The sequence below is a fragment of the Serinus canaria genome, chromosome 6 (assembly GCF_022539315.1).
Source record: "Serinus canaria isolate serCan28SL12 chromosome 6, serCan2020, whole genome shotgun sequence".
Taxonomy (NCBI): Eukaryota; Metazoa; Chordata; class Aves; order Passeriformes; family Fringillidae; genus Serinus; species Serinus canaria.
The window spans coordinates 29,675,179-29,687,366 of NC_066320.1; the positions used below are offsets into that span (position 1 = coordinate 29,675,179).

At 45.7% G+C, this 12,188-nt stretch overlaps 1 protein-coding gene across 2 annotated transcripts in view; it reads left to right on the forward strand.

The window, feature by feature from the left end:
- The window catches only part of GRK5 (G protein-coupled receptor kinase 5), a 154,840-nt gene that overhangs the window by 88,790 nt on the left and 53,862 nt on the right, over positions 1-12,188 (forward strand). The window contains exon 3 of one of the 2 annotated variants that reach the window (XM_018910578.3): positions 6,506-6,618. In XM_018910578.3, coding sequence (XP_018766123.1) covers positions 6,506-6,618 — 113 coding nt within the window. Of the gene's footprint in view, positions 1-6,505; positions 6,619-12,188 lie in introns of those variants that run through there. The other variant, XM_030240960.2, reaches the window with a different exon arrangement.

The window sequence follows — 12,188 nt, forward strand, 5'->3', positions numbered from 1 at the left end:
GCAGTGCTGGAGACAGGGTGAATGGAGAGTCCTCAGCATCTTAACCACAGGTTTCCATTGTAAAACAGCCCCCCTCACTCCCCAAATAACAAAAAAAAAAACAAAACAAAACAAAAAAAAAACCCAAACCAAAAAAACCCCAGAAAATAACAGACAGCAAAGACAACAAATCAAAATATTAGGTTCTCTCCCCTTTTAATTGAAAGTTGTGAATTTTGACATCAGCAACTCTATACCTTGTGTTGAGCTTTTCACTTCCTCAGTGGTAGGTTTTGACAGTATGAAATTTTGTTAATAGGAGTATTTTTCTTAGGCATGGGCTCAGATATTTTTCAGAAGCTTACCAAAATATCTGTTAGGGAACAAATAACAAGGAACTTCCCTCCTGTTGCTTCCTCCCATTCCTGCAATATTCCCAAATAGGCACCATGAAAAAGAGATCCCTCTCTATGTTTTGATCAGGCTCTGCAGTTTGAACAGCAATATCCCAGTTTCTTCATCAGAAATGCTCCCCTATTTTCAGTTTCTCAAAGAGAAAAATCTGATATATTTGCCACTGCAAGTACCTGAGCTCCCAGCTAAGTTCATGAAGTCCTGACTGGCCATGACATCTCCAGGACTGAAGGCCATTGAAAATTAAGAGTAACATTAAAAAGATAATAAGAGGGTCTTCAGATATGTTAATATGGCCCATCTTGGGGTTTTGCTCTTGAACACAAGGATTATCTTTTGTATTGAAGCATTTTTATTAGAGATGGAAAAACACCTTTTGTAGAATGCAAGAGCTAATGTTCCAGCTTTCCAGATCATTCTGAAATACAAGAGCAACACAGACACTGTTAATAATGCAATCAAAGCAATTTAAATCCTTTTAAAACATCCACAAAGGATCCTTTGATAAGAAGCAACTTTCATCAGCCTAGAAGGACTAGGCAGTTTAGTGTGTGCTGTTTATTAAGTATACATAGACAGTGGTAATTCCACTTTTGGCTGGAGAAGAGCAGCAGTAAATTATAAGACATCTTTATAAGCACCAGTGTTAGACTTGCTGGTTTAAAATGAAAAATGTATTTATATTAATATAGCTCTAAATGGGGTTATTCAGTGCTTAAAGATGCAATTTGTTTTCCATCAGTACTCTGAATGGACACAAAATAAATCTGTGAACCTTAAAGGATTTAGTCCTTTTTTTGACAAAAAGAAGGAAATTGCTACAAGTGCACAGTGTATGATGTGAAAAGTCTGTTTGGTTCAGTTGTGCTGCATATTCTTTAATCTTGCTCTTAGTTCCTGCCTTTGTCCTCCTTTTCATTGTGTGCCCTGTAAGGAAACTTACATAAAGAAAGCAAAGATGGGCAGAAAAACCAGAAGTGGTTTTTATATTTGGGATGGGCAGGATAGGATTTCTTTTAGCAACATCTCCCTGAGTTTGATTGAGGAGGGAGGTGTGTGATTTTGGGACAATTTAAGCAGAAATTTCCATCCATCTCAGGGATGTTGGGGATCACTTTGACAGGCCCCAGCCCCTTGGAAGAGGAAAGTTTTACTTTTGGCATGACAGCATCTTGGGAGCTGACTGCTGCTCCTGTTGGCCAGCTTGAGTGTAGGGGCTGAGCCATTCAAATGCTTCCTGCCATTAATTTGGGGTGATTTTTGTTATTCTGGAACAAAGCAGGTGAGAGGGAGAGAGCAGCAGACAAATAATAGACTTCCAACAGCATCTGAATGGTTTTGGTTCACCTTAAAGAGGGAAAATCAGGAAGGGAAGATGAATTCTGACCTTGGATTCCTGAGCATGAGCAGGAAATGAACAATTAAGTCTTCCTACATCCTCTTTGGGGGTTCCAGGTGTTTGTTTGTTGGTTGTTTTGTTTTGTGTGGGCTTTTTTAGGCAGCATAATTACTTTGCATTTAGATCTTACTCATTTTTCATCTGATTTAATGCCAAGGATAGCAGGGATCCAGAGGTCAAGTCCAAATGTTCCCATGCAGCAGCATGGTGCATGTCTTCTTGGCGATTCTCCACGCATTCCTTTGGAAAATCTGCTCTTGGGATTCCAGTATGCTGGAAAAGAAAATGTTACTTAATAGATAGCACATAAATACAATCCTTGCCCACACCAATAAATGACCAAAAAGCTGAAAAGATGTTCCTGGCTTTTGTAGACTTTAAAAGTGAGGTTTAAACTGAGCTCATCCCTCCCCACAGACATCTACAGGAGGAAGCCTCACCAGCTGATTGCAGGGCTTGGGTTTGCAGCTCTTCAGAACAAGTTGCAGAAGTGCAGCTTTTATGGCACTCTTACTTAGACACCTGCAGTTTACTCTGAATATCATAAAAGACTGATTTTCAGCCAAGAGTTGTTTAGTTCATGACTAAGCCATCAAAACCCACAGGTATATTGCAAATGTGAAAGAGAAGGGGGGACCTGGTCTCTCTGCAGACCACTGCTTCTCTCCAAAAGGTGATACTTTGAGCCAGCCAAGAAAATGGAAGGTATTTAAATGAGAAATTAGGACAAAAAAATCTTTGCAGTGCACAGGAAGGTTTTTGTATAATTAAAATATTAGATTTTTCTCCTCTTCTAATTGAAAGTTGTGGATTTTGACATCAGCAACTCTATTACTTTGTGTTGAGCTTTTCACTTCATCAATGGTATGTTTTGACAGGTATGAAATGTTGTTAATAGGACTATTTTTCTTAGGCATGGGCTCAGATATTTTTCAGAAGCTTACCAAAATATCTGTTTGGGAACAAATTTGGCCATAGGCTTTGAATGGTGACAGCATGACGTGTGCAGGTGCAACTATTTCAGTGTGTCCTTTGTGCTGGCTGCTCCTGAAATTAGTATTTCAATACATAAGCTATGAAGTAAAGGGAAAAATGAGTCAGTAAAATTATGAATAAACATTATTTATCTTTATTTATCTTACGAAAGTTAATTATGGCATTTTATATAATACCTTTTCTATATTAATCTGTGTTGTTGCTCTGTTAGGAAGATGGAGAATTCACTTGCATGTGTGCGTTGTTTGCCAGTGATATTTTCTAAATAAAGAGTTTGGCGTCAGTGAGAAGTGTCTGCTTTCCCAAGACTTTGACCCACCCAGCTTTTCACCCCCATTTTGGGTGACTTTGCAGGTGTTAAACAGGATGGCGCTGAGGCAGGAGGGTCTGACTACCAAAGATATCACTCTCAGAGCTGTTTTAGTTACACTTCATCATCATAAGCATATGGTTTCACTTCCAAGTGTTTAACATTTCCATTTCCTCAGGAAATCATTCCTTCTATTTTTTAAACTTTTGAAACTGGATGGATGTTTTTACTGGCAGGCGGAACGAGAGCGACACAAGGCTCAGCCCCAGCCCAGGAGAGCCCCTGGCTGCGGTGCCTCCCCATCCTGCAGCAGCTCCTGAGCACGGCTCGGGGTGCTCCAGCCCCATCTCTGGGGTGCAGCACGCTGCTAAAACACTTCTGGCTATAATAAAACCATCCACTCCTTTTTCAGCTTTAGCTGAGACGTGTTTTTCTTTCTTAGTCTGCTCCGGGCCCATGCATCCCAAGAATTAGTTGAGTGCAGATTCCTTCAGCTGACTTAGTGAGGCCAACAGCAAGATCAGGGCCTAAGAAAATAGTTTGTGTCACCTACAAGGAATGAAAGCATTTTTGTCGTGTGTTTATTGTCTGTGCTGGTACATCCAGCAGTTCCACGCACATGATGGAGGCCTGGAGGGCTCCAGGGAGCTGCTCTGGCTGTTGCATTTTCAGAGATTATTTCTGGTATTTCCTTTTTCCCCATTACTGATGGGTCACCCTTCTCACGTGCTGGCCAAGTTCTGTAGAGTAGGAGGAAGTCCGTGCTCATGTCTTATTTATGTTGTGTTTATCCACATATGTCGTAGAGTTTAGCTGCTTGTTTTCTTTCCCTGCTGTTCTGTGAAGTTATGGATGTGCAGTGTGCACACTAATGTACCTGGTCTCACTGGCCCTTTTGGGAGAAGATCATCCTCTGCTACATCAGGTGTCACTTGTCATAAGAAGTCATTTGATAACCTAACTGCATTTTGTATCACTGTCCATCAAATAACATTGTACAAGAGAAAATATGGGGCAAACCAGCTGATCATTGTGTTTGTCCCTTTCTGGTTTACTCTCTTATGAATCCAGACAGGCTCATTCTTTTTTTGGCATGGGGAACTTGCTGTGGGTCTGGGCTTGTGGAGGGATTGAGTCTTGCCACCAAGCAGTGCTGCTGATATTCAGGGTGTATGTTTTATTCATACCCTCACAAGAGTTGGTTAGTCAAGGCAGCAGAAACCAGCATCAGGCAGATGTAGTTAAACCTCCAGACCTCCCAGGAGAGCTCACCTGGGCTGCTGAGCCTCTGGCTTCGTGCTGGCCTCTGGGATGTTGTGAGGGCTGTCCTGATGCACTTCCCTTACTGCTGTACATGTCTACCCATCCCTTCAGCAGTTCCTCACTAAAAATGCCCCTTGGTCAAGCAGCACAAGCTGGTAGCACCCACAAGGACACCCCAAGGCTGCTCCGTGTCCCAGGGATCCTGCTGGTTTTCCCACCACGCCTATCAGTGCCATGTTGTTCCATGCTGAAGGCTCCAGCTCAGGCAAACAAACCAGTGCCAGGGGGTGGCTGCTGATAATTACATTGACTGGAGGTCAGGTTAGGATTCACACAGTGATTTTGATCCAGTTTTGCTTGCAAGAGAGCATCAAAACATTGCAGTTTTCTCAGTAGATTGAGCGATATCCTGATCCAAAATGGAATGGCAGTGCCAGCGAAAAAATGCTGCTGGCATGTTGTTCCCAACTGCTTCAGAAGACCAGGCCAGAGCAGGTCCACACTGAATTAAAAGCACATTTCAGCTGTCCCCAGCCCGTGTCTCCAGTGACCCCCTGGAAGTGATTCAGGAATCAGTTCCTGAAGTAGAGCCAGGTGCAGCACTGGACAGGCTCCCTCCTTCCCCTTATCAGAGGCAGCCTTGGCTGCTCCTGCCTGCTGTCACCCAGCTACAGAGCAGAGGTCCAGCACCTCACACAGCATTTTCTGTTCAGGACAAATGTTCCCAGAGGGTGGGGAGGCCCTGGCATGGGCTGCCCAGAGAAGCTGTGGATGCCTCATCACAGGAAGTGTCCAAGGTTGGATGAGTCTTGGAGCAACCTGGGATAGTGGAAGGTGTCTCTGCCCATGGCAGGGGATTTGTAATTAGGTGATCTTTAGGATCCCGTCCAACCCAAAGCATTCCATGATTCTATGATGATTCTGGTTTTGCAGAAGATGGTCTCCCTGAGATGAGCAGGTCCTTCAGCTGGGTGCCTCAATGGCAAAGGGGAGCTCCATCACAGACATGTGCCTGCATCCATGGGCTGGGAGGAGCTGAAGGGCATGGGGGGCCAAAGCAGAGGGGGAATCAAAGACCTTGCAGGAGCTACTGCAGGCCCAAGAGAGAAATAGCCAAGGCACTGACAACTTGTGTGGGTTTGGTATGTCTGTTTGCAGTGCTGTGTTATGTGTTTAGAAGCTGGTTGTTTCCATAATAACAGCAAGTGCCATATGGCAGCGAGGAGGGTGGTGAGAAGAATGCCTAAGGAAACACAGTATGTTGTTTGACATGTGTGTACTTGTAGAGGAATAACGTGTCTCAAGCAAGTATTGCTGCTCCAAGCAGGCTGGGGGGATTTTATGCTTTCACCAGAAAAATATCCAAAGCCCTTGGCATTTGTGCAGGTGCCATTACAGTTAGTGATGCCTGCCCTTCATCCATATTCTCCTGCTGACAGTCCTTGTGATGGGCAAAGGACCTTTTGCTGTACTGTGAGAGGTGGGTGTGGATGCACCAGCACAGGGGAATGCCATTTAAACATGGCTTTTAAGGGGAAATACAGTTCTGTGAGGAGTGCTGTTAAACTGAAATGAGCCAGATGCCATATGCTCTATCCATTCCTTAATGCTCAGCAATTAAATAGCAGAAATTTTGAAACCTTTGAAAATGCATAGTTTACTGTAATTGTTTAATAGAAAGTAGGCTAAGCATTTCCAGAGGTGTGGAGCACTTTAGTGCATGTCTAGGAAGCATCCAGGAAGGACTCCACAAATTCCAGCCTTTTCTGCCCTTCAATGTATGACTCATATTTCAAGGACTTGTAATTTGCTCCCCACACTCCCACCAATACCACCAGTCTGAGCTGTACCTTTGCATACATTTCCACCACAGAAAAAGGTGGAATTATTTTTTCATAATAGCTGAGTGGCTTTTGCTTGACCTTTACCAACATCAGCCCTACAAAATTCAGTCTCTCTTAATTGAGTCCCAAAGCCATTAATTATATTTGTATTTGGATACCTGAAACGTGGTGGCAGGGAGAAGGAGGTTGTTGTGATTTGGGGTTGTAGACCTGCACTCACATGCTTTAAACTCATGAGCAACCCAAAAGGCAGAGCTGTTCTCATTTTCATGCTTCTGTTCTTTTCTTTCTTGCCTCCAGAGAGAGATTACTGCAGCCTGTGTGAAAAGCAGCCCATTGGAAGGCTCCTCTTTCGGCAGTTCTGTGAAACTCGGCCCGAGCTCGAGTGCTGCATTCGCTTCCTTGACTCGGTGGTAAGTCAATTCTTGTGGCATTTTGGGGTGCTTTGCAATGCTCCCCTGACAGAGGAGACTCCCCTGACCCCAAGAAATCGCTGTTTTGTGGAATTTTGTGTCTGAAGTGCTGGAGCAGGCAGTGGGCAGGGCTGGCCCCAGCAGGAGCCCAGCACCACTGGCAGCACAGGGACACGCAGGGCTGGTGCCAGCCTGGGGGACATGAGCCACCAGAGAGGGGTAAGGACTGTCACCCCCACAGTGCTGCTGTGGCCTCCCTCCATGCCAACACCTGAGCAGCTGAGCTGCTGTGAGCAATGTCTGCTGATGGGGGTGAAGCCTGCCCTGCTGGGAGGCACTGCGGGGAAAGGGAAGTTGAAAATGGGCTGACAAGAGAGGATGGGGAATGTCATAATCCTAATATCCCTTAACAAGGCTTTTCAGCCATGGATGGTTCACAAAGGACATCCTGATAATCACCCTGTTTTTTTCAAATAGGAGAACAGAGGCACAAGGTACAGAAATAACTTGATTGAGGTCACTGAGAAACAAATCTGCTCCATTTTCCACCCCAGTGAGCCATCAGTTAACCCAGCCACTGAGCATCACCCCCAAGCCCTGGGGGACCTGATGCTCTTTCCCACTCTGGCAGCACTTGGCAATGAGTCCTGCCAGCTGTTCACAGTGGAAAAGTCTCTCAGTGACTTCTTTTGCTGGGAACCTGTGGAAGGGGAGGGTGTTGATCAGCCAGAAGGTGACATGGTACCAAAGAGCAAGATGAACTTGTCACTTGTGAGTGCCCACAGGTCTCACTCCCTGGCTAACACTGACACTCAGAAGCAAAACAATGCACACCAGCAGGAATAAAATTGTTTTGTTTGCACCATGGTGAAGCTACTCTGAAGTATAGGGAAATGTGAGGATTGCCCTGAAGTTGTAAAAGTAACAGTCTGGAGAGGACATGTGGTCTCTTAAGGTTTATGTTACTCCTGCATTACTACAGCAAATCTACAGCATCACAAAAAGTGTTGGATAAAGTCTGAATCCAGTTTTAGCTGGTCATGACCTCCACCTGTTATTCCTGGCACTGCTCGTGGTTTTCTCTGATGAAAGGTGTAGCCATCAAGGTACATGAGACATCTGACAAACACTCTGTGCAGCTGTGCTCAAGGCCAGCAGGCAGCAGGACACTTTGGGTACCCTGCATGTGTTTGTCCTGTGCTGGACCAGCCTTGTCCAGTGAGGTGTCTGCCACTGATGAAACACAATACGCCACTCTGGGGGAGGCACACCAGCTGTGCCACCTGCAGCCCCCACGAGATGGCAATTTCTGCAGAAATCCCTGGGAAGGCAGCCACAGGAGATGGCTTGGGAGTGCTTTAATCTCAGGCAGAAGCAGCAGAGCTGTGCTCAGTTTGGGGAGGGTCAGTGGTGCTCTGCTCTGTTCTCTCTCCTCCCTGCAGCTGCAGGCTCCACATTTTGGTTCCAGCAGTGCCCAGGGGCTGTGGGGCAGAATCCCCCGGTGTGCGAGCCCTGCATGCACTCAGGGCATGCCACTGACAGAGAGAACAACATCTGGGCACAGGGAAACATCTGTCCCCAGGTGCCAGCACCCCAGGGCACCGTGTGCCAGCCGTGGCTGCGGCGCTGCCCAGCCCGCTGCCGGCTCTGGGGATGGAGGGCACTGTGTCACTCATCAAAGCTCCTGGTGGCACTGGCTTTGTTTTAAAGGTCTGTCTCTTCACCAATATTCCCAAATCCTTTTGCTTTGCACCCAGCCCAAGCTGCTTTTGCAGGCTGGAGGTGCCCTGTGTACCTTGACTGGGCTGGTGGTCTGTTCCCAGTTAGGCTCAGACTGGCACTGTGAGGATTTGTTAAACAAAATGCCAGCCTGGGTGGAGGTCTGAATCCTTATCTTTCTCCCTTCTTTTTAACACTAATTAACAGCAATCTCCTTTGTTTATTGATTTCAAATTCTGCATAAGCTTGCTCCTAGCCCATGAAAGTCCCTGCATTAGGCATTATTAAGTTCAAGCAACACAGCCCTTGGCCATTAAATTGGGTGATTGCTACTGAAATTTGCCCAGTGGGGTCACACTGTGTTTAGTGAGTAGTAGGATTCAAGCCAAGCCCTATGTTAGGAAAAAAAAAAGCCCTATAATGAGACCAGGAGTCTGACTTTACTGCCCTAATCTGAGACCACCAGGAATGGGAAACCTTTTCCAGACCACCTGCTGTAACAAGCAGGAAAAGCCAAGAGCCTTCATTTTCTTTTGTCTTAGTTATTTTTCTAAAATGAGGTGCAAAAATTATCTTTTGTGTAATGTCCAATAAAAGGAAAATATAAAAGAGGATAATATTTAGCTGTTCTTGAGAGACTCACAGAGCTTTTTGCACATTGAAAGGGAGGACCATCTCTCTTTTTCAGTGACTTTACCAGGTGACACAGTAAGACACTGGCAGAAGCCAGGATTTGATGCCTCTCAATATTTTCTACAGTTTCTCAACTCATGCACTCAACTGTCTGCAAGGAAAGAAGTGACTGAGGAGAAAACCAGAAGCTGAGTCAGACATTTAACAACCTATCAACATCCTTGTGAGAGACTAAGCTCTCTCACACCTTTGCTTCCAAAGGCTGGTGGAATCATCCAGACCTTGCAGACCAGAATATGCAAAGAGACCAAAAAAATCCTCTCCTGACTGGACATTTATGTCAGTCGTTATGTGAAATAACTAGCCTGGTCTGATGTAGTCTCCTGCAAATGTAATTATGGCAGGATTTGGGGATTTTTTTCTGTTAAACAGTTGTTAAGCTGCCTTCTGAAGAAAAGGGATTTGTATCACTGAATTCTGCACGCATGTAGGTGTGGAGCTGTCAGCTCCCTCTGAGACCTGTGAATGCCTTGGCCAATTTCAAGCAGTAATTGAGACAAAAGTGCTCAGAGGCATAAAGTCTCTCCATGTTTTGTGAGAGCAGTCTTTGGGTGATTAGTCACAATCGATTGTAGCCCAGACTAACACGACATGTGGTTTGTGAGCAGCAGGCCCCAGCATTAGATGATAACAGTGATAAGAACAAAGGGATGCAGAGCTCTGCAGCACAGCACTGGTGGAGCTGGGGGTGTGTGGGACCAGTGAGTGCCTGTCAGTGTGTCTGTCTGTCTGTCTGTCTGGGAAATGGAGCAACAGCAACCCTTTCTCCCAGCTGGCAGGAGGGCTGTAAGGACAGACAGCCATCTCTTGCTGCGGATATTGTGCAAACAAACTCATGGCAGAGGTTCTGATTGCTGAGATGAAATATCCACCGAGCTCCCGTGGGGCTCTGGAGGCAGCACGTGCTGCTCTGGGTGCTTGGAGCCACAGAGCTCTCCCCGAATGGCTCAGCAGGACCATTCCCCTGGTGGAGCTGTGTGAGCACAAACTGTTATCATTGGATGGAGAAGGTTTGTGGTTACATGGGCTCCTCCAGAAGCCCTTGGCCAAGGAATCACACACACCCTGAAGTACACTTTGCTCTGCTTACAGATATTTTAGCAACGTCGCTCAACTCTGGAGCTGTTGAAAGAGAGCCATTAAAATAAAGTGTGAGGGGAAATGTTTCTTGTGCTAAAAGGCAGAGCAGTGAGCAGGCAAGGGGCTGGCAAGATGTGTTTGCTTCTCCACAGCCAGTGCCTCCAGCACAAGAAGGTGGCAGTTCAGTTCAGCAGGGACCTCTTGCTCCTGTCCCCTTCTCATCAGCACATTCCCAGGGTGCCAGCACCTGACATCTCCTTCTTCTCTCCTGTCATTTTTATTTGTCATTAAAATGAAGGCTTTAGCTTCTGGAATCCCTTTCCTGCTTCATCTACTCACATTCATCATGGTTTCTTTTCCAATGGAGGGCTTTTAACAATTTAATGTGGACCAGATTTAGGTTGACTGGAGGAGAACGTGGACAATTTTGGTCATTATTTTCTCTCTAATGTGAACAAGGTTACTTTTTTTGCACTGAAGTCACACAAAAATACATCCTCTGGAGGGAAATAGCCCTGCTGCCTCTCCAGGTTGTTTCTGCTTGTGATATCTGGGCTCAGGGGCCTTGGGTGGACCTTTCAGCTGAGTGCCTCACTAGACATGGCACTTACCTGGGGTGAAAAGATGAGTGAGCATCCATTTAATGGCATTTGTAAAAATCCTGTCTTGCTGCTCGGGAGATTTCATTTGGTTAAGTCCCTTTGGTGGTATATAAACCATCTGTGTATGTGTGTCTTAAAGCTGTTCAAGGCTTTTCCCATCAGAAATGCCAGTTTGTTGGTATCAACAAACTCATTAACTCAAAATGTGTTTTCAAACAGTTGAAAGGGCTCTTTTTGCCCTGCCTTTAAATATGAAAAATATGGTTTCAAGTTCACTTTTCATTTAGAAATGTGAGTTATTATGAATCCCAGCTGTTTGGGGTTTGCCTTCCAGTTTTCAGTCACAGATTTTAAATCTCCAGCAGAGGCAAGTGCAAGGACAGGCACTGAGGACAGAGCAATAACAGGGCAGAGTCTGGAGTCTGAGAAAGGACTGAGCAGAGAGATGTTCTCAGATAACAGAGGAGGGAGCTGAGAAAGTGGAGGTGAAAAATTGGGGCTGAAATGCCAGTAACTTCCTGCAGATGCTCAAAAGGTGATTCCACTGTTCCTGACTTTTACCAAGAAGCCAAAACTGCTCTGGTGGGGAGTGTCTGTTCCCATTCCCATCTCCTGGTGGCTGCAAGGGGTAATGATTCCCTTGGCCATGCCTTGCTGCTCTAGGAAAACATCCTCTGAGATCTCTTTGGATGTGTTTTTCCATTTTTACATATTTTTAGCCATGTAGTTTCAGGAGCTCAAATAATATTAAGGTGGAAATCAGATACTACATAAATTGATGTGTCAGAATCAATGTGAGCCCCTGTGGGGTCCCTGTGTCATTGCCCTGGTAGCTTTCCATCCATCACAGGCAGCCTCCAGCCCCCAAACCTGAGCTGTCCCTGTTTCTGTCCCATCCCACAGCCAGCCACAGGCTAGATGTTGCTCCCTTTCCCAGCTGAAGAGCATTTTTCCCTCCTGAGGGCAGCTGCTCCAAGGGGAAGGACACTTTGTACTCCCATTCCTCCATCCAGTCACTGCTGATTCTATGGAAGAAGGAGCCACCAACAGAACTGCTACCTCCAAAAGAGCAGCCAGAAGAAAAGCTAGCAGCAGACAGTGGCCAGCCCACATCCTCTTGCCTTTTGGGCTGAAGGATCTGTGCCTGCCCACAGAAAGAGCCTTCCCTGCAGCCTGTCCCACGGAGTCAGGGTGCTCGTAAATCCTCCCCTCATTTATGGGCTATGAATAGGGCCCTGTCTGACCTAACTAGGGCATGGAGAAGCTATTAGACTTCAGAGCAGGAGCCTTGAAACACATGCCTGGATTCATCAAAGGAATAATGGAAAATATTTTGTTCCACGCGGATTTTAAGAAATGATGTTATTTCTAGCAATTAGGGATTTGCAAACTGAAGCAGTGCTTTTGAGTATTGGGAAAGAAGGGGAGGTGTCTTGTGATTGAAGCACAAGACCAGGAGTTGAGGACCTTGGTGGC